General features: G+C 48.1%; 1 protein-coding gene across 6 annotated transcripts in view; it reads left to right on the top strand.

Moving 5' to 3' along the window:
* Positions 1-22,511, top strand: part of PLA2G6 (phospholipase A2 group VI) — a 51,255-nt gene that overhangs the window by 9,338 nt on the left and 19,406 nt on the right. For 5 of the 6 annotated variants that reach the window (XM_059936952.1, XM_059936949.1, XM_059936951.1 and 2 more), the window contains 6 exons: positions 9,962-10,177; positions 11,200-11,383; positions 12,960-13,147; positions 15,468-15,564; positions 16,761-16,943; positions 20,374-20,482. In XM_059936952.1, coding sequence (XP_059792935.1) covers positions 9,962-10,177; positions 11,200-11,383; positions 12,960-13,147; positions 15,468-15,564; positions 16,761-16,943; positions 20,374-20,482 — 977 coding nt within the window. Of the gene's footprint in view, positions 1-9,961; positions 10,178-11,199; positions 11,384-12,959; positions 13,148-15,467; positions 15,565-16,760; positions 16,944-20,373; positions 20,483-21,542; positions 21,705-22,511 lie in introns of all 6 variants that reach the window. The other variant, XM_059936954.1, reaches the window with a different exon arrangement.

Below are 22,511 nucleotides of genomic sequence, written 5' to 3'. Positions count from 1 at the left end.
TGCTCTTCTCCGGGCATGCTGGGCCCCGCTCCGTGGGCTAGAGGAACGTGTAGGAATCCAGGACAGGGCTGAGGGAGCTGAGCAGCTGCAGGGCCAGTTGGGAAAAGGGGAGAGGAGTGACCAAGGATCCCCAAATGCAGGGTCCAGGGGAGCTTGGCAGACTGGGGCTGAGATAGGTTAGTGCTGATGGTGCTTCATTCGTTCACCCATCTGGCTCTCCTGTCATCCAGGGGGTGAGCTGGGATGGAGGTTGGAGGGTGGGAAGCTGGAGCAGAGGCTCTGAAGAGCTGCAGAAATGGTGATGCCAATGCCTGGGAGTCGCTGGGAGTGAGGGCTGTTGGGGGGATGGGGGCACTGTGCCACAGCCCTGGGCTTTTCACTGGGGTAGTCATCGTGGGGGGTTCCCCACTGATCCGAACACCCTGTGCTCTGTGGAGAGAAGGCTTGGTGTGCTGGACTTCCTCTTCAGGGGGCCGAGGTCTGTCTTTTAAGTCTCCTCCTTTACTTGCCTGGAGGGCTTTGTCCCCAAAGTACTAAGTGTGTTGGATGGAGGTGTCAGGATCCTGCTTCCAGCCTCCAGGTAGAGGGGCTCCTATTGTTCTGTAACTGCAGAGCTTCAGGTTGGGGGAGGGGATCAGGGTCTTCCGAATCCTCAGGTTTTATTCCCTAAGGCCTGGGAGTCCCACAACACCCAATGGGTGGAGAGTTGGATGCTGGCTGATACAGATGGCAGCAATGATAGTATCTCATTATATTAGTGCATGTGAGGCGCTGGTCTAACTGTTAGCTCCCTCTGTCCTCACCACAGTCCCCAGAGGTAGGGCTATTATTGACCCCTTCTTACAGAGGGGGAAACAAAGCTCAAAGAAGTTAAGTAACTTGCCTGAGGTCACAAAGCCACTCATAGCAGAGCTGGGGTACAGACATCCTGGCTCCAGAACCCACCTCTTCCTTTGCCTCCAGGCGGGCCGCTTTGCAGCGTGATGAGCTGGGCCCATCCTGGGCCCCCAGCCTGACATATGGTCCAGGCGCCTGGCTCTTCTGGGGTGAGCCCCGTGGTGGTCACTTGTAGCACCGCCGTGTACATTGTGATAACGTCCATACTTCTCTTCCTGGTACGAGTTAATCATTTACTGCTGACATTGATTTGTGACATATGCTGTTTGACGAACCCTGCCAGCCCCTCGCTGGTATCTCAGCAGAAGCAGGGCTGCACTTCCCAGGAATCCTGGGAGGAATGATCAAAGCGTGTGTGACATGTGATCTTTGCTTCTCGAAAGGGGACTGACTTTTGAGGCCCTCTGTGCTGGGACTTTGCCTAGACACACACCCTAAGGTTTGCCCGTTCACTGTTTATCCAGCCCACAGCCCATCTCCACCAGCGGCAGGTCTCTGCCCTCCAGGGGCTCAGGCAGTAGCCAGAAAAGGTGGATCAGGACCCGGCATTCAGTGGGGTAAATGTGGGGTACATGGGCTTGTGTCAGATTCATGTTCCCCGGACAGACCTTCACTCTTTACACAGTTTCTTTGCCCTTGTTTTTCCATCTGCTAAGAATGCTCTTCCCGCACTCCTTGGCCTGCGACTCATGTGTACCTGCTCTGTGAGCCTGTGCTCACCCCTCTGTTCTCCCTCAGCGGTGTCTGTACCTTTGTCCGCCCCTCTTGCCACGGATTGCCACATGTCTGTTTGCACATCTGTCTCCCCCACCAGACCACAGAGCTCTGGAAGGACAGGGCCTGGGTCTGAGTCAGTATTCCATTGTATGTATGTACCACATCTTCTTCATCCATTCATCTGTTGATGGATGCTTAGGTTGCTTCCATATCTTAGCAATTGTAAATAACGTTGCCATGAACATTGGGGTGCATGTATCTTTTTATTTACTTATTTATTTATTTATTTGGCTGCGTTGGGTCTTTGTTGCTGCGCGTGGGCTTTCTCTAGTTGCAGCGAGCGGGGGCTACCCTTCCTTGCGGTGCGCGGGCTTCTCGTCGCGGTGGCTTCTCTTGTTGCGGAGCACGGGCTCTAGGCGCGTGGGCTCAGTAGTTGTGGCTCGTGGGCTCTAGAGTGCAGGCTCAGTAGTTGTGGCGCACAGGCTTAGTTGCTCCGTGGCATGTGGGATCTTCCCGGACCAGGGCTCGAACCCGTGTCCCCTGAATTAGCAGGCGGATTCTTAACCACTGCGCCACCAGGGAAGCCCTGCTCTTGAGATTTAAGATTGGTATTGCACTGACTCTATAGATCAGTTTGGTAAGAATTGACAACTTAATACTGTCTAGTCTTCCAGACTATAAACCTGAAATACCCTCCCACTTATTTAGCTTTTCTTTAATTTCTCTCAATAATTCTTTGTAGTTTTCTGCACGTTAGTTTTGGACATATTTTGTTAGATTTATTCCTAGTGTTTGACATGTTTTGATGTTATAATAAATGATATTTTTTAATATTTAATTTTCTACCTGTTTGTTGTTGTATATAGCCAGGCAGTTGATCTTTTGTATATTCATCTTGTGTTCAGCAACCTTGCTAAACTCATTTATTAGTTCTAATAATTTATCTGTAGGACTTTTTGGATTTTCTGAGAACATAATCATATCATCATGAACATAATGACAGTTTTTGCTTCTTCCTTTCCAATCCTTATACTTTTTATTTATTTTTCTTGCCGTACTGCACTGACAAGAATGATGAGTAAAATGGTGAAGGAAGCATCCTCATCTCATTCCTGTCTCAAAAGGGAAAGTTTCAACATCATACCATTAAGCATGATGTTTGTTCTGAGTTTTTTGCGGATACCCTCTGTTGCATTAAGGATATTCCTTTTTAGTCTCAGTTTTCTAAGAGCTTTCTTTTTTAAAAATTCATGAATAGGTGTTGTATATTATCAAATGCTCATACTGAAACAATTGAGATTTGCATTTATTAGCTCGTTAGTTTCTCCTTTATTTTGTCAGCGTGGTGAATTATACATCGATTGGGTGATTGGTTGGTTTTGAAACGTTAATGCAGCCATATGTTCTGGGAATAAATCTCTCCTTGTCATGATGTAGCATCCCTTTTGTATATTGCTAGGTTAAATCAAATATTTGTTTAGGATTTTCAGCACTATATTTATGAGAGATATTATCCTGTAATTTTCTTTTTAAAAAACATTCTTATCAGGTTTTGGTGTCAGCTTTAGCTGGCTGCATAAAAAAAGTTGAGAAGTAATCCTTCTATTTTCTGAAAATTGTTTAAGATTGATGTTACTACTTTCTTAAATGTCTGGAAGAATTCATGGGTGAAGCCATCTAAGCCTGGAGTTTCCTTTGTGTGAAGCTTTTCAATATGTATTCAATTCTTTAACAGATACAGGGCTACCAGATTTTCTCCATCTTCTTCTGTCAGTTTTGGTATGTTGGGTTTTCAAGAAATGTCAGATTCATTGGCATAAAGTTGTTCATAATGTCCTCTTTTTTTCTTTTTAACATCTGAAGAATCTGAAAAGATGGTACTTCGTGTTTTCTGTATTTCTCATTGAGTTTTGTTAGGGGTTTATTGATTTTTTAAAGTCTTTTCAAAGAACCAACTTTTGACTGTGTTTAAGCCAAATGCTGCTGTATGTATACTAATGCCATTTCCCCTGTCCATTAGCTGTTTTATTAATGTTTAAGTAGTTAAAAATTGCAAAATGCATCCTTGACTTATTACAGTCTACCTTTTTAAAAAATATGTTTATTTTATCTATTTATTTATTTGGCTGCTTTGGGTCTTGGTTGCAGCATGTGGGATCTTTGTTGCCACGTGTGGGATCTTTTTTTTTTTTTTTTTTTAGTTGCGGCACGAGGGATCTTTAGCTGCGGCATGTGAACTCTTAGTTGCAGCATGTGGGAATCTAACCCTGACCAGGGATGGAACCCAGGCCCCCTGCACTGGGAACGCAGAGTCTTAGCCCTGGATCACCAGGGAAGTTCCACAGTCTACCTTAAATTGGCACTTTGACACTTCCCTGACAATGCAGAAACCTTTGAATATTTCAATTCCATTTATCCATCTCACCAACTTTTTGAGATGTATTTTCATTTTAATTAAATATATATGTAAATATTTCTATCTATATACCCCCAAACATTTTTATTTTTCTTAGAAACAGTCAATTCAGGGAATTTCCTGGCCGTCCACTGGATAGGACTCCATGCTTTCACTGCTGAGGGCCCAGGTTCAATCCCTGGTCAGGGAACTAAGATCCCACAAGCCGTGTGGCACGGCCAAAAAAAAAACACCCAAAACACAGTCAATTTAGATTTGCCCACATAATACCTTTTCCAGTGTTCTTTATTCTTTCCTGCATTATGTTGCTTCCATCGGAGATAGTTTTCTTTCTGCTTAATTCTCTTAGTGCAAGTCTGCTGACAGTGAATTCTCTGTTTTTCTATCTCTAAAAATGACTATATTTTACCTTTATTCTTTTTTTTTAAACTGAGTAAAAATGTGGGGCTTACCTCAGTGTGCTTCCCTTTTCTCTAAAATCCTGGCCTGCTATGCCTTGCCTGCATTTGGTTCTCTCTAGAACCTTCAAATATTTGTTTGAATTTAATCCTGCCTTTATATTTGTTTTCACCAGGAAGGCTAGTCTGGTACAAACTCCTCTGTCATAGCCAGAAGTGGAAGTTCATCTCACAAATTTGATATGTAATATTTGCATTGTCATCGAGTCAAGATAGTTCCTAAATTTTACCATGACTTCTTGTTTGAACTGTAGATAATTTGTATGTATCTTGGTTAATTTGTAAACATATGGGAAATTTTTCATTATCTTTTTGTTATCGACTTCTAGCTTAATTGCATCATGGTTGGAGAACATAGTCTAAATATTTTCAGGTCTTTGAAATTTGTTTAGATTTGCTTTATGGCCCAGCATGGGTCCAATATTTATAATTTTGTGTGTGTGTTTCAGAAGAATGTGTATTCTGTACTTGATGGGAATAGTGCTTTATATATGTCTGTTAGGTCAAGTTTATTAATTGTTCTATATCCAATAGGGATTTTTTTTTTTTTTTCGTCTGCTTGTTGTGTAAGAAACTAGTAGAGTATGTTAAAATCTATCAGTGTGACTGTGGATTTGTCTAGTTCTCTAATTCTTTCAAGTTTGACTTTATTTTGGAGCTTTATTATTAGATACATAATTATCATATTTTCATAGTGAATTGAAACTGTTATCATTTCGAATTATCCCTCTCTGTGTTCAGCAATGCTTTTTACCTTAAGCTTTACTTTTTCTGATATTAATATAGCTTCACCAGGTTTCTCTTGGTTAGTATTTATATATTTCCTTATAACTTTAATCTTGTAAAGAATATGTAGTTGTCTTTTCTTTTCCCTGTTATCCAGTCTGTTATTTCTTATATTTATTTGGAACATTTAGTCTATTTATACTTCATGTAATTCTGATATATTTGGGTTTAAATCTACTGTCTTACTGTTTGCTTTTTTTTTGTTATTCTTCCACGTATTTTCTTTTCTTTATTCCTTTCTTTCTTGTCTTCTTTTTATTTTTTGGTTTTTGTTTTGTTTTGTTTTAGCTTTATTGAGATGCAATTTACAAAAAATAAAATTTACCAATTTTAAGTGTATCATTCAGTGGATTTTGATAAAGGTACACACCCATGTAACCATCACCACAATCCAGATGCACAGCTTTTTTGTTATCCCCCAAATTTCCTCCATGCTCCTTTGTAATAATGCCTCTGCACCCACCACAGCCCTTAGCAAACACTGATCTACTTTTTTTTAAAAAATAAATTTATTTATTTTATTTTTGGCTGTGTTGTGTCTTCATTGCTGCGCACAGGCCTTCTCTAGTTGTGGCGAGTGGGTGCTACTCTTAGTTGCGGTGCGTGGGTTTCTCATTGCGGTGGCTTCTTTTCTTGCGGAGCACGGGCTCTAGGCACGTGGGCCTCAGTAGTTGTGGCTCACAGGCTCCAGAGCACAGGCTCAGTAGTCGTGGCGCACGGGCTTAGTTGCTCCACAGCATGTGGGATCTTCCCAGACCAGGGCTCGAACCCGTGTCCCCTGCGTTGGCAGGAGGATTCCCAACCACTTTGCCACCAAGGAAGCCCCAACCCTGATCTACTTTCTATCCCTATAGTTTTATCTTTTAATCATACAGCATGTAGTCTTATGAATCAGAGTTTTTTCCCTTGGCATAATGCTTTTGCAATTCATGATTGAATGTTTCCTTATTATTCCATTTTTCCACCTCTTTTAGCTTGGAAATTTATACTCTATTATTATCTTTTAATGATAGCTTTTGGGAGGTAGTTCTCCTTGGGTCTCTTGTGTTTCTGTACATCTTACAAGCAGAGACTCTGACTACTTTTTTTCCATACTGTCTTTACAAGGATGTTTGTATTGTGAACAGCCTTGGAAGATAGAGGTAGGGTCTTTCTCTCCAGCAAAGGGTAGGTTTGCTTACTCTTCTATATAATAAAGATAATATTTTCCTCCAGAGCAAAGCTTAGACAGATTTTCTCATTGATGATTATAACAGATTCAAGTTCCCTACACTCAGGGTTTCTGTCTTCTAATGCAACATGAGCAGGTGTCACCTGACCCTCTTCATGTCACCCTCTGGGAAATGGATCCCAGGGAATAGGCACAAATGCTGATACTCTGGCACAAATGCTATTGCTGTGAGTAATAAATTGCCCTTTGTCTTTGATCCAGGAACCTTGTGTCTTCTGCCAGCATCCATGAAACTGTGTCAGGCTAACTTGTTAGTTTGCAAGTAGGGTAAAATCTGAAACCCTTCACAGTTCTTTTATTTATTTATTTATTTATTTATTTATTTATTTATTTATTTATTTAACATCTTTATTGGAGTATAATTGCTTTACAATGGTGTGTTAGTTTCTGCTTTATAACAAAGTGAATCAGTTATACATATACATATGTTCCCGTATCTCTTCCCTCTTGCGTTTCCCTCCCTCCCACCCTCCCTATCCCACCCCTCTAGGTGGTCACAAAGCACCGAGCTGATCTCCCTGTGCTATGCGGCTGCTTCCCACTAGCTATCTGTTTTACATTTGGTAGTGTATATATGTCCATGCCACTCTCTCACTTTGTCACAGCTTACCCTTCCCCCTCCCCATATCCTCGAGTCCATTCGCTAGTAGGTCTGTGTCTTTATTCCCATCTTGCCCCTAGGTTCTTCATGACCATTTTTTTTTTCTTAGATTCCATATATATGTGTTAGCATACGGTATTTGTTTTTCTCTTTCTGACTTACTTCACCCTGTATGACAGACTCTAGGTCCATCCACCTCACTACAAATAACTCAATTTCGTTTCTTTTTATGGCTGAGTAATATTCCATTGTATATATGTGCCACATCTTCTTTATCCATTCATCTGTTGATGGACACTTAGGTTGCTTCCATGTCCTGGCTATTGTAAATAGAGCTGCAATGAACATTTTGGTACATGACTCTTTTTGAATTATGGTTTTCTCAAGAGTATATGCCCAGTAGTGGGATTGCTGGGTCATATGGTACCCTTCACAGTTCTTGATAGAACCCTAGAGATTGTAACACACATCCTTGGCCTTACTGAAGTATAATTGGTACTTTGGCCTCTTCCAGAACAATACAAGGGGCTTAGAACCCTTTAACTCCATTTATCCCACTCGAGACTTCTATGCCATGTATTGTTTTTTATTAATATTTTTATTTTAAACCCAACAAGACATTATACTGTCAATATTTATTTAGATTCACTCACATATTTACCATTTTCATGGTGCTTAATTTTTTTCCTGCATCTTTGACCATCCATCTAGGATCAACTTTCTTCTACCAGAAGAAAATCCTTTTGTATTTCCTTTTATTTGGGTCTGCTAATGTCACAGTCAGTCAGTCTGTCTCTCTGGTGCATTTGTTTGTTTGACTAGTGAAATATTTTAATTTCAACGTCATACTTGAAGGTTGTTTTTTTTTTTCTGGGTGTAGAATTCTCAATGGCATTTATTTTCTTTTAGCTCTTTAAGGATGTCATCTCATTATCTCTGGCTTCCATTGTTGAGCTGCATTGTTGAGTCTGATGGTTGCCCTCTGAAAACTTTTTTTCTCTTTGCTATTTTTAATGTTTTCTCTTTGCATTTTGTTTTCAGCAGTTGTTACATGGCACATGTGTCAGTTTTTGCTACGTTACAATATGTTGACCAATATGTGTCATTCTCAGTTATTGCTATGCAACAAACTCTCCCAAAATTTAGTGGCTTAAAACAATATCAATTATTTATCCCACAAATCTGCAATTTGAGCAGAGCTTAGTGGGAAAGGCTCAGTTTGATTCTACATAGTATTAGCTGGGGTGGCTTGACTGCACAATTCACTTATAAGATGACTCACAACTGGCAAGTTGGTGCTGGCTGTTGTCTGGGAGTTCATCCAGGGTTAAGGGTCCAGGGCCAAGAGTCATCTCCATGGTGCTTCAGCTTCCCTGTGGTATGATGGCCGGGTCCCAAGAAAAAAGAGATAGAGGCTTCCAGTCTCTTAAATCCTTGCTCTAGAAACTAGGACGGCATCACTTCTACCATATTCTTTTGATAAAGCAGTTACAAAGCCAGGTTAAAGGGTAAAGACACATAAATTCCCACTGCTCAGTGGCTCAGTGGGAGGAATGTAAGTTGTAAGTGTGGATTTGGTGGCGGGGGAGGGTAGAGGAGGATTTATAGAATATTTTAAGTTAATGGAATAATGTTTTCCATCAACTTTGGAAAGTTCATAGTCATTAACTCTTCAAATATGGCTTCTGTACAATTCTTTTTCTATTCTGTTTTTGTATCTCCACTTATATGTATGTTACATCTTTTCATTATATATTCTATGTCTTTTATCTAGTTTCCTGTATTTTCCAAGCTTTTGTCTCTCCATGCTTTATTCTGTTTACTTTTTTCTTACCTATCTTCCTTTTCACTAATTTTCTATTCAGCATTGTCCAATCTGCTATTATACCTAACCACTGAGCTCTTAATTTTGGCAGTTGTATCTTTAAATTCTGCAATATCCACTTGGTTCTTTTTTTTTTTATAGTTTAAAGTGTTTTGCCAAAATTGTAAATCTTCTATTTTATCCTAATATTGTCATAGTTATTTTAAAGTCTGTGTCAGGTAACTTCAGTATTTGTAGACCCCCAGTTATAGATCTGTTTCTCTTGTATATTGTTTCTGTTGGTTTTCTTTCATATTTTCTTTTTTAAAAATATTTATTTATTTATTTATTTATTTTTGGCCGCACTGGGTCTTAGTTGCGGCATGTGTGATCTTCCATTGCGGCACACGGGCTCTTCGTTGTGGTGTGCGGGCTTCTCTCTAGTTGTGGCACGCTGGCTTCTCTCTAGTTGTGGTGTGCAGTCTCCAGAGCGTGGGGGCTCAGTAGTTCCGGTGCACAAGCTGTCTAGTTGTGGCGTGCAGGCTCAGTAGTTGCGGTGCACGGGCTTAGTTGCCCTGCGGCACGTGGGATCTTAGTTCCTCGACCAGTGATCGAACCCGCGTCCCCTGCATTGGAAGGCGGATTCTTAACCACTGGACCACCAAGGAAGTCCCATTTTTCATGTTTTCTTATCTCTTCCTGTGCCTGGGGAGTTTTGCTTTCATGCTGGACCATGGATTTGCAACAGTGCTTGTGGAAATATACGTGATGATATTTTTTAAAAAAGGAAGAAAGGAAAGGAAATCTTTTCAAATAAAAAGAAAGCCCCAGCTCCATTTAGGTTTATGTATGTGTGTGTGTGTGTGTGTGTGTGTGTGTGTGTGTGTGTGTGGTGAGGGAAGGGAGTCCAGCGGGAGCAGGTCAGTCCACAGCTGGAAGCAGGCAGGGACCTGTTTGCAGGGACCCAAGTCTTCAGATTCCATCAAGGGCATGGGCCAAGGGTCCCTCCCGGCTCATTTCTGTGTCTTCCTCCTCTGCCCTGGCTCCTCAGACTCTTCCAGCTGGAGACAGAGGCCGACGCCCTGGTGAACTTCCAGCAGTATTCTTCCCAGTTGCCGCCCTTCTACGAGAGCTCCAACCACATCCTGCACGTTGAGGTCCTGCAGCAGCTGACCGACCTCATCCGTAACCACCCCAGCTGGTCGGTGGCCCACCTGGCGGTGGAGTTGGGGATCCGAGAGTGCTTCCATCACAGCCGCATCATCAGGTGGGCGGGGGACTTGGCCAGGTGGGGCAGGAGGGCAGGACCCTGGGGATGCTGGGTGTGAATGGGGAGTCTCAGTCCAGCCTCAGTTCCCCTCCATAAACTCAAAGGTTGCCCAGAACGTCTGACCTCAAAAGGCGCAGCATTGCCTCTGGGTTAGAGCAGGGGAATGCCGACTAAAGTCAGAAGGAACAGTGTAACATTTCTGGAGTGCCTGCCAGGTGCCAGGCCGCTGGTAGCTGTTTTGTACCCACCATGAACTTGAATCCTCTCAACATGCCCATGAAGTAGTGTCATCCCAGTGAGAGGTTATGTGACTTGTGCAAGGTCACTCAGCTGAAGAGGGCTGAAGAGGCTTCAGATCCTTGGTGTCTCCTTCCAAAGGCCTGGTTGCCCTTCTGGAAGCTGGAACACTTAATCTCGTATGTCTATTCGGCCAACATGCCCCTGGCGAGGGCCCCGTGCCAGCCGGAGGACTCGAGCTCACCATCCTGCCCTGAGGTAGCCACACCTCCAGTTCTCTGCTTCAGACAGTTTGGTTCAGCTCCCGGGCCCAAAGCTCAAAAATCTTCACTGCCTTTTACAGTTTACCGGCATGATCTTGGACAGCATGGTGTTTGATCTCACAGTAGTTCTTTCGATTTCCTAGGGCAGGCGTGGCAGGTATTATTTTTATTTTTTTGTAGATAAGGATATTGAAGCCTAGAAAAGTTAAGTGAATTGCCCAAGGCTGGTGAGATTTCTGCCTTCTGCGATTCTTTCTATGCCACCCCACTGCCCACTTCAGGCTGGTATGGCCCTAGGGCACATCCCTCATACAGGTGTGCAAACTGAACTAAAAACTGATACAGATCACATCAGTTACAAGTAAATTGTGACTCAGCCCTGAGTTTGAACCAGCCAGCTTGAGTGGGGCACGAATGCTCTTGGGCTCCTCGCCCACCTCCCCTGCGTCTGCACTTGGCTTTCTCAGTGCCCCGCCCACCTCGTGCCACACCCCTCACCTCCCCGGCCCTCCCCTGCAGCTGCGCCAACAGCAGGGAGAATGAGGAGGGTTGCACTCCCCTGCACCTGGCCTGCCGCAAGGGCGACTGGGAGATCCTGGTGGAGCTGGTGCAGTACTGCCACGCCCAGATGGACGTCACCGACAACAACGGAGAGACCGCCTTCCATTATGCTGTCCGGAGTGACAATTCCCAGGTGCTGCAGGTGAGCAGGGTGGAGACAGGGCGACTGATTCTGGCCACACCTTACCACGGCCGCAGCTGTCTTTGGGCCTCTGGGCTCAGGTGTCCCTCCGGGCCTCTCACTGTCCCCACCTTGATCCTTGAGGCCTGAGCCCTTTCATGAAGGGTGCAGCCCCACCCGGCACTTGCCTCCCCATGCTTGTCAAGGAGACACATCCTCGGCCACTTTGCTCCTACAACCCTGGGAAAGTCCTCCAACCCAGCAAACTGAACTCAAGGTCTAGTCCCGTCAGTCAGTTTAATTCAGCTTCTCCTGAGCACTCACCGTAGGCTGGGCCCCTGGGCTGGGTGAATTTCAGCCCCTGCCTGGAGGCGCCCATGGTCCAGCAGGACCTGAGCTTAACTTTTTACAGTAACTCAAAACAAACAAAACTCCATCTGGCTCCTGTAGGCATTTGCACCAAAGGCACTCCTTCTGTTAAATTTTTGATCAGCTGGGCAGAAAAATAAAAAATAAAATTGTAGGCAAGTAGATCAAATGATGAAAAGGCTACCTTATATATCAGATAGAAAAGACAGAATACTGGGCAGTATTTTATTGCCTAGAATTAGAAGATTCTTCTAAAGGTTATATCCTTCTCTCTGCCTTGGCATCAGAATGGGACCACATTATTCCAGAAAATATGGATTCCTGTCTTATGATTAGTGCTGTCAGGGAAGGGAATTCTATACCCACTGTTGAACTCTGCCCTTACTGAGACCCCACTGTGTGCTCAGCACAGCACCACGTAGAACCTGCCTCGATTCAGAGGGCGGGCACTCACTCTTATCAATAGCTGTCCTTTACCACTGGTCCCGTGCCTGACCCTGTACTCAGTGTTATATGTGTTCTAGTTAATTCTCAAGATACCCTCTGTGAGTGGGGGCCATTATCTTCTTCTCCTCACCAAAGAGACTGAGGTTCAGCGAAGTTATGTGCCCGGGGAGGGGTGCCACAGAGCTGTGAGCGGTGGGGCTGGCCCTTGAATCGGGCTTGGATGCCAGCACCTCGGCCAGCACCTGCTGTGTCCCTAGCCTGTCCACAGACCCAGCCGGTCACAGGGGTACACAGGGGTCATAATTAACCTCAAGGAAACAGCTTTCAACCACAGTCGAGGAAATAAAATCCTCATGGCTGTTTTATTAATACTGGTGTTTTGTTTTGTTTAATTAAAAAATAATACCTACACGTAGCTGAAAAATTCAGGCAGGACAGAAGGGTATGCAATGGAAAGCAAGTCTCATTCCCACCCAGACCCCCAGTGCCCATCCTAGATACAACCTCATTTACATTTCCTGATTGAGAACTTTTTCATACACGCCACAGTCATGCCAGACCAGCGCCCCAGCCAACACTGGCACAGTCAGCTTCTTTCTCTCCCCAAAGCCTCCTTTCTTGGTTGCTTCTCTTGAAGTTCTTGTCAGTGTTCTCGTGGAGTCCAGCTTCCCTTCCCCTGAGGCCCCAGAGAGGGACGGCCACAGCGGTGGATGTTAGCAGAGGGACAGGCCAGGGGCCTCGCTGTGTTTGGCTCCTGCCCACCCCGAGGTCTTGCTGTCAGCTCCTAGGGAAGAACGCATCGGCTGGCCTGAACCAGGTGAATAACCAAGGGCTGACCCCGCTGCACCTGGCCTGCCAGCTGGGGAAGCAGGAGATGGTCCGTGTGCTGCTGCTGTGCAACGCTCGCTGCAACATCATGGGGCCCAGCGGCTACCCCATCCACATGGCCATGAAGTTCTCCCAGAAGGGGTAAGACCCTGCCCTGCCCCACGTGATCCGAGGGCCCTCCCGTCTGCGCGGCCAGTCCTCCTGCCCAGGCGAGCAGTGGCCTCCACAGGCTCATTAGGTGCGTGTCAGATCCTGGTGCCAAGGGCTGCCCTGGTACAAAGAAAGTATTTGATAAATGTGTGGGAGTGTGAATCTCGGTCCATGAACTCTGCTGTGCAGAGAATAGAACTTTGAAAGTTGCTCAGTCATGCACCTTAATTTCTGACCGTGAGCCTCCCTCTACCAAACTGGAGAAAAACAATCTTAAATTTCCCCGGGGTTCCCCCTTTCCCGCTGCCCCAGGTGATGCCCCAGTGCTAGAATCTCATGCAACCCTAAGGCTTGGAAGGGCCCATGTGACCTGGATCCTCTTCCATCCAATCCCACCACATCTGATCTGAACAGCCCCTTCATGGCTGCTGTGCTGGTGCAGCTTCTGTGCCCAGCTCGAAGCCTAGGAATGCTTAGCAAGGTGGCCCAGGGCCCCATCCGCCTGATGCATCCCTCCTTCCTGGGGGGTGGCACTGCTGGGACTCAGGTGCCAGGCCCATGTCTTAGGGAGCTCTAGACCACTCATTTCTTCCTTTCTCCCAGCCCTGGGAAACCTGGTCTCAGGATAATTCTTCTCCATGTGCAGTGTGTGCACGTGTGTGTGTGTGTGTGTGTGTGTGTGTGTGGATGTAGGAGGGATAAAAGAGATGACTATCCCAAAATACTACCCAGCAGATACAGTAACTAGAATGAATGAATGAGTCAGGTGGTCCCTCAGTCCCAGGCACTGTGCCTTACAGAGGTGGATGAGAGAAAGCTCGGGACAGGGGATACAGAAGTCGCCCAGTACTTTCCAGAGCCATGTGGTAGACGGGCAGCAAGAAAAGAGCTCAGAGGGGCTGCCCTCGGGTGGGGGGCAGGCACGCTCACCCTCCCTCAGGGTTTTCCTTCCTCTGGGATCTGCACCCACCTTTTGGCCCCTGGAGGGCATTGATGTCCCCTTGAAGGTCTGGTCCAAGCTTGGACAAACCCTCCTTTCCTTGATTCTTCATCGTACGGCCAAGATGAACTAGAACTTTCGGGAAGACTTGACCAAATGGTTGGAGACAATCCCAGCGCTCCCACCCCCGGTCACCCCCAGTTACTGAGTTGCAGGTTGCAACCTGAATGGACACACGTGATGAGTGATGCTCTCCCACACCCAAGGGCTGGCACGGTGGCCCCGCTCCAGCTTGGCTCCAGCCACCCTACTGGCTTCAGTCACCTTCTTGGTCCAGGTTACTTCCGAGATCCCGATGTGGCCCAGGTTGCTCCCTCCTCAGACACCTGCGACCACATCCCAGGCCTCCCGTGTGGATCGCTGCAGATGAGGCAGCACGAGTCGTCTCATACCTCGGGTGTGCTCTGCACACAGCCACGCTCCTCTCAGGGCCCCAAGGGGGCACATCTCTCTGTCACCACGTGGCAGCCCGCGCATTCATACTCCAAGAATCACAAGTGTTAGGGTTACTGGGACTGGTTCCATCCCAGCCCTGATCTGGGGGCCCCTCTGCTGTTGGTATCGGCTCAGCCGAGCTTCACAGAGAGCTGGATTGGGCCCAGGACCCCACTTTGACTTAGCATCATGTCTTCAAGGTTCGTTTGTGTCATAGCCTGTATCAAAACGTCCTTCCCTTTTAAGGCAGAATTACTCCATTGTATATACCACATTCTGCTTATCCATTCATATGTCCATGGAGACTTAGGTTGTTTCCATCTTTTGGCTATTGTGGGTAATGCTGCAGTAAACACTGGCATACAAATATCTTCTTGAGCCCCTGCTTTCAGTTCTTTTGGTTATCGATCTAGGAGTGGAAAGCAACTGCACTTCACCCCGCCTACTGCCTCCTACAGGACGCAGTCACTACTTGCAACACCAGCCGTTTGGGAGGCAGGGGAGGGTAGAGGGCGGCTGTGTGCCAGTCACAGACACCCATGTTGCAGACAGGCCCAGCCACTTTCCAGAGGTCACCAGTGGGAAGTTGGGGCTTAACCTCGAGCCTGTCTGACTCTGCAGCCAGCACCAGTGAGAGTGATCGTTGCTGACCGAAGTCATCAAGGAAGGCTTCCTGGAGGAGGGGGCTTGAGATGTGCCTTGAGGGGCTCAGGAGACCGTTGCCGTATCCCCATATGCATGCTGGTCGGTTTTGTTGCAACTGTGTTTACAGGAGCTCTCCCTCACCAGTAGATGAAGCCTTGAGTCGTGGCCTCTTCCAGTGTCAGGCTGCCCCCGCCGGCCTTCCTCGCTCCCACGTGGCTTCTCTCTCCCCAGGTGTGCTGAAATGATTGTCAGCATGGACAGCAGCCAGATCCGCAGCAAAGACCCTCGCTATGGAGCCAGCCCCCTCCACTGGGCCAAGAACGCAGAGGTAGGCAGGTCTGAGGGTGAGCCGGGGCAGGGGGAGGGTCCCAGAGCCCTTTGTTCCTTAGCTACCTATCGGAAGGAGGTTCCTGAGAGGTCTCTGAGGGTGGCACTTGGGGGCCCAGGAAATAAGCCCAAGGAGGGATGATGTCCTGGCATTGCAGGTGAGTGTCCCCTCTGCGGTTTCCTCATGTGTGAATTGGGGACCTATGGCCTACCTGTGGAGGTATCGTGAAGTCAGCAAAGCAGTGCGTGAGAAAATGCTTCATAAGTTGTCAAGCACCTCGCAAATAGAAGGTGATGGATGGTGATGATGCTGATGGTGATGATGATGGTGGCTCTAGCTCCGTCTATAGAGAGCCTGGCCGGCATCTCCTCTGAGGCCTCCCCCTGAGCTAAGCTCTGACCCCCTGGGAGGATGGAGGTCTCTGATCACTTATCTCCAGGAAGCACAGCTATCAGTGCACTGGATGCCCTCAAAGATGATGGGATACTCGTAAGTGTGACAGGCCAGGAGGGAAGAGACTGACAACCACTGTGGATACCTTCACACCAGGAGCTAGACACCAAGTCAGGCCCTCCTTTATGTTTTCATGTTCCTTGTCAGCACACTCTGTGAGGTGGGAACTTGCATTCCCATTTTCACAGCAGAGAAAACTGAGGTGCACAGGGGTGCAGTGACCCTTCCAAGCTCAGACAATGGGGATGAAGTGGGGCTGAGCTTTGGGCTCAGGTCTGTCAGGGTCCGAAGTCCAGGCTCTCCGGGGCTGTTGGGTGAGCAGGGGTGTGCGTTGCCAAGGCCCAGATGGGGTCATACCTTTGCATGGGCAAAGGTGGCAGGGAGTGGGGCAGTTCTGGGGCAGGGCCCAGAGGAGTGGGGCAGTTCTGGGGCAGGGCCCAGAGGAACCTTTGCAGGGAGGGATGGGGTCCTGTGAGCTCCAGGAAAGGACCCTGAAGCCCTTTGAAAAAGTCACCACAGCTTCAGCTTTTTGTCCCCTAGTTCCTGGGGTGCGGCCGGTGTGGGAGGCAAGGTCTGGGGCCACCCCCAGAACTGGGGCCTGCCACCTTGGCTCCTCCCATTGCTGGAGCTTTCCAGGGGCCCGAGACCTGAGGGAAGTGGCCCTGCCCAGGTGCCACCAGGTGCCACAGGCCGCAGCCACTCTGAGCACCCCGCTGACTCGGGCCGGGACCCTGTCTCCGCAGATGGCCCGCCTGCTGCTGAAACGGGGCTGCGACGTGAACAGCACCAGCTCCGTGGGGAACACAGCCCTGCACGTGGCCGTCATGCGCAACCGCTTCGACTGCGTCATGGTGCTGCTGACGCACGGGGCCAACGCCGAAGCCCGGGGCGAGCACGGCAACACGCCGCTGCACTTGGCCATGTCGGTGAGCCCGGGCTTACTGCCTACTCGGCAGGGGTGCAGGCGACCAGCAGGGCTGGGGCATGCCCCACTCTGAGCCCAGAATAACAGCCCCTTCCTCTGCGCTCCAGGACCTCTCATTCCCATGCCCCCATGTGACATCTGGATGCTGTGAGAGGGGAAAATACAGCTCTGGCTACTGACCGTGGCCTTGGGCAACTCACATCACCTCTGCCAGCCTTGACTTCCTCATCTGGAGAATGGAGGTGTTGGTACCCACCTGACAGAGTGGTTGAGTGGATTCAGTGATAGACACCCGGTAACTCTATGGGGGATGTCTAAGCAGCACATGTAAGACATGGCATGGAGTAGGCATCCCCGAGACGTTCGTTCTCCTTCCCTGCATCATCAGGGAAAGCTATTCATCTGCATGTTGCCCTTATCTCCCTGGTAGACGCCAAGCTCCTGGAAAGCCGGGCCTGCTTACACATCTTGGTGGCCCATGGTAGGTGCTGGTCACCTTTGCTGGTTTATTAGAGAGCACAGTTCCTGCCCTTAAAGCCCCTACAGTCTGGTTAGACAACTACAGCATGAACATACTAAATGCAGGGGAGGGAGTGTTATTTGTTACAGATGTGTGTGTATGTGTGTGTGTGTGTGTGTGTGTGTGTGTGTGTGTGTATAACTGTAGCAAACCATATGTACCCATAATTCTATTCAACATGTCTCGGAGTGATAGAATAGGAGATTCCCCTGGAACTCTAAAAGAAGGAGATTTAGGACAAAGTCAAAGACATCCTGTTATATACCAAAGGTCATAATTGTAGAGGGGATGTTGCCCAAGAGACTGAAACTATAAATAAAACTGTGGACATTTTTAGCACTGAATGGGCCCTTTGAATTATGTAGTTGAACAGTTCTTAAACTTTTTGGTCTGTTTGATCCTTTTATGCTTTTCAAAATTATTGAGAATCTCAAAGACTTTATTTGAATGTTATCTATCCATATTTACCATATTAGAAATTAGAAGTGAGGGATTTTCAGGATACTTATTAATTCATTTAAAAATAACAATAATTTACCAAGCCCATGCTAACATAAGTAACATTTTTATGGAAGATCGACTTTATTTTCCAAAACAAAAAATAATTGAAAAGAGTTGGCATCGTTTTACATTTTTTTGAATCTTTTTGATGCCTGACTTCAGAGAAGGCATGGATTTTCCTATCTTCTGCTACATTTATTCAGTATGTTGTTGCATATGTTAAAAATATGAAGAAACTCTGGCCTCACATAGATATGTACATAGTTGGAAAAGATATGTAGTTGTACCTTTGCAGATAATTGTGGATATTCTTTCTTTCTTTTTCTTTTCTTTTCTTTTTTTTTTTTTTTTTTTTGGCCACGCTGCGTGGCTCTCGAGATCTTAGTTCCCCAACCAGGGATTGAATCTTAGTTCCTCAACCAGGGATTGAACCCGGGCCCCGGCAGTGAAAGCGTGGAGTCCTAACCACTGGACCGCCAGGGAATTCCCCCTGGATATTCTTCCATATTGCACCAAAACTTGACAAGGGGTAGTTTCTGACAAGTTGGTTGCAGTGGACACTCTGAAATCATTTCCTCGGACTTTTCACTCTCTGTTACAGTGAAAACCACTGGCATCTTTTGCACTTTGCCTGGATCTTTTACCCCTGCACGACTTCATGTCATCCTTGGAAAATATTGGTTTGCTGAGTATGCCTAGCTACCAAATGTTGACCCATTTTGTTATACAGTCTCAAAACCCCACAGTTGTAAATATCACCACAATGTCATCAGAAAAGTCTTTAAATTTGGGGAAGCTGTCAAGCCCATCATGGCATAGAGCAGTGGTCTAGAATTCCAGTTCTTGTTTGAAAGCTTGAGTTCTATCACTGGCACAAAATATTGCCAGCTGTTTTTCTTGAAGTGATAGGCTCACCGCATTCATTTTTGAGAAAATACCTCCTAGATACCCAACGCTGAACAATTGTAGTTTGTCTGCCAGTTGTTTTCTCGACTAAAAACAGTTTCTCTTGCAAAAAAAGCAGTCATTCTGCTTGCACCTGAAACAGTCACACAGTGCTTTTCCCGAGACAACCATCGTACGTGATTATGCCACAGAAATGCCTTGTGCATACTGTGCATTTTATGACACCGAATACACCAGTGTCGAAACTTAATAAGATTAACGTTTCTTACTGCTTCATCAAGGGCCTTCTTAAGTGAAGCTGGCTTTTTAATGACTGAATTTACTTTCTACGATGAGTGCGTGGCAGAGGAGAAAAGCATGATGACTGTTAGTTTGGTGCCACTGCCTTGCTTCATGCTAAGGCACCAGCAGTTTTATCCACAGTTGTTTTTACACCATCGGTGCAAAAGTTAACACAGTGCAAATGCAAACAACACCTTGATATATTCATGAATATGGTTCTAACCTCTTGAACCCTCTAAAGGGTCTCCGTATTCATAGGGGTCCACAGTTCTTACTTTGAGAACTGCTGACATAGGCCATTGCTTCCATACTTCAGTCACCTGCATACCATGTGTGCAGTTTTTGGCGGATTCACGAACTACTTTTACAATTATGTACTTAATCATTGCGTTAATTTGGCTTGCTTTTAAGCTTACTTAAATTTATTTTGAAGGAACTGTTATATTACCACCATAGGTGGTAAACCAGTGCCACAAATAAAAGGTAACCAAAGAAGAAATACATAACTAATGGTTAAAACACACGTTTACCTGCGCCCATATACGTCCTAATGGTGCATGAACAGCAGTTTGGAAAACGGCTTTCTAGACACACCTCTTCATTCTCTAGGCAAGGAAATCAGGCCCCGAGAGAGGGAGGAGCCCAGCGCTCAGGTCTCCTGGCAGCCGGTCTGTTGGTTTGTGCTGGGAAACCACGCCCAGCCCGGCCCCGCTGCCCAGCCTCCAGACGTTCACTGCGCATTCTCTGGGGAGGGGGCTGCCGTCAGGGAGGATATGTGCTCGGTTTCCCCCTCACAACCGGGACCCTGGACTCGATGGGGGCCTTTCCTCACTTACCCTCTCCTGTTAGTCCTGCAAGCGACCAGCGGCTGACCCTTCAGTGGCCCCACGGCTCCTGGGTCAGGGGTCATAGATGTTTTGCTTCTTTAGAGAAGGAGCTGGCGGGGCTGGGGGCTGGGTGAATCACTTCCATTTTCTACCTGGGTTATTAAATTCTCACCTGGGGATACTTGTAAGCCTGTTTGTCAGGGCAGTGGCCTTCAAACTGTAGACTGTGCAATATGGGATTGACTGCGGGTGGGAGTCAGAAGGGTTCCAGTGTCTCTCCCCATGCAGGTGAGAGGTCCGCCCAGTTGATGGACTGGAGGGGAAGAGGCTGGGGTCCTTTCTGTCTGCACTTCCCTGAGCTGTTGCATATTTCCCCCTCATTCCATCACCAACAGAAAGACAACATGGAGATGATCAAGGCCCTCATTGTGTTTGGGGCAGAGGTGGACATCCCGAATGACTTTGGAGAAACTCCTGCGTTCATAGCCTCCAAGCATAGCAAACGTATGTGCTCTACACTCTGGGACCAGAGTTGGGCAGGGGTGGGTGTGGGGTGCAGGGACTGGGGAGGAGGGAAGTCCCAGCCATCAGCTGCCCACGTCCTGTCCATACCGGCCCCCAGTTGCTCCCTGTGCAGAGGGGCTAGGAGCACTGGGAGGCCCAGAGGGGAAGTTTCCTTTCCCAAGAACAGGGCCCCTGACCACTAGATGGGGGCCCCAGGGGGCTTGCCAAGGCAGTGTCCTCTTCTGTGCGGCCACCATCCTGCCTCAGGGTGCCAGGACTCTGGGGGGTTGGGGGGGCGGGGTAGGCAGCAGCAACAGCCCTCTTCCCCACTCTTGGGGAATTCACTGACGCAACCACTTGCAAGAACAGCCACTAGCTCATGCATGTGCTGCATGACACGTGTTACCCCGGTGCACACAGGCATGTGCTGCATGACACGTGTGCACCCCTCGTGCACACAGGCACCGTGCCTGTGCTGCGTGCTGGCTCAGTGAGCCTTGGCTTCAGGGCTGGAAAGAGCAGATCCTCCTCACCAGAAGGCTGGCGCCCTCTGGAAGGTTCCGGGGGACTGTGGAGGTTGCTGTGGGTGCGTACCTGATAGCGTTTGCAAGCAAGCGTGTGTGCATGTGTGTGCATGTGCGTTTTCAGTTATCCCATCCGTTAGATGGGAGTAGATGCCCACTGGCTGGTTCGTTCCTGTTGCGCTCTGAAAGCCTCAAGAATTGCTGAACGTGGAGGTGGGAGTCCTGCTTTCTTGGCTGGTGTAGAAGGGAAAGCGGGGGTTCCTCACATACTCGGGCCAGGCAACACCGACCTCCTCCTTCCATGTTCCAAGTCCGACTCCCAGGACCCGCCCCAGCCCCAGGCAGCTGCTTTGGAAGTAACAGACTAGAGTCAGCACGCCCTGTCAGGGTGGGATCGGGGCTCTGGGGCACCCCCGACCCCCCCACATACCCAGGTGGCCTGGGAGAGGGGACCATGTGGGGAAGGGAGGGACCTCTCACTTGCACATCGACAGTTTCTGATCCTGTGCGATCTCCCCCTCCCCAAACATGACAAGTCGTCACCAGGAAGGCGCTCCTAACTCTGCTGAGAACCGTGGGGGCCGACTACCGCTCCCCACTCATCCCAGCAGTCTCGGCGGAGCAGTGCTCCGCAGCAACGCACTCCTCCTTCTCCCCGGAAAGATCTCAGCCCCCAGGGATCAGCTTCAACAACCTAGGTAGGCAGCTCCCCTCCTCTCTACCTGGCTCCCAGGCCCTTGGGTCAGAGCAGTCCCTGTGGGAAAGAAACGGGGCCCCAGGGGAGAAGTTGTTGAAGGAAGCAAAGGAGGATGGGCAGCATTTGTCAGCCTCGGGGGCAGCCAGCAACCCATAGCGCCCAGAGGCTGCCCGCGGTCCATTTCCCCCGAGAGGGTGCCCTGGACACCCATGAGGTGGGTACTTTCTTGGCCTCTCTGTGCCCTGGGAGCTCGGGTGGGCAGTGAGGAGTGCTGGTGGTGGCTCAGAGCCCTTGGCCCTCTGGCTGTGACCAGGAGCATTTCGGCCACGCTGCTGAATCTCTGTCAGGCCTGGGGCCTGTGTGCTCCTCTTCCGGCCCCTTTGGTGACCTACTGGCCAGGCAACCAGCATCTGCCCCGTGCATCCTTGGTGTCCGTGGAGACAGCCCCTGAGGAGGCAGAGACCTTCTCTGGGCTTCCTGTGGGCTGGCCCACCCAGGGCCCTGGATTGTTTGGGAGTGGGGTTCCCTGAACAGGGCAGTCAGAGACCGATCCTTGGCAAGCTGGCGCTTTTTTTTTTTTTAACTCTTGGCGAATCAGACACCAGCGTCTTCAGCCAGGATAGCCCGGCCAACCCTGGAGCTCAGGACGGGCAGAGCCGGCAGCCACAGTTAGTCCTTCTGGCTCCGCCTCTCTCCTCCCCCTGACCCTCCCCACCCAGGACCTGCCCCCCATCGTTGTCTCTCAATTTTACAGGCAATCAGCCACCCAAGCCAGGCTGGATGGTGGGCCTGGGGCGCGGCGTCAGAT

This window comes from Balaenoptera ricei, chromosome 10 (assembly GCF_028023285.1).
Source record: "Balaenoptera ricei isolate mBalRic1 chromosome 10, mBalRic1.hap2, whole genome shotgun sequence".
Taxonomy (NCBI): domain Eukaryota; kingdom Metazoa; phylum Chordata; class Mammalia; order Artiodactyla; family Balaenopteridae; genus Balaenoptera; species Balaenoptera ricei.
Note: the sequence above shows the minus strand (reverse complement) of the source record. Positions and strands in the feature narration are given on the sequence as shown.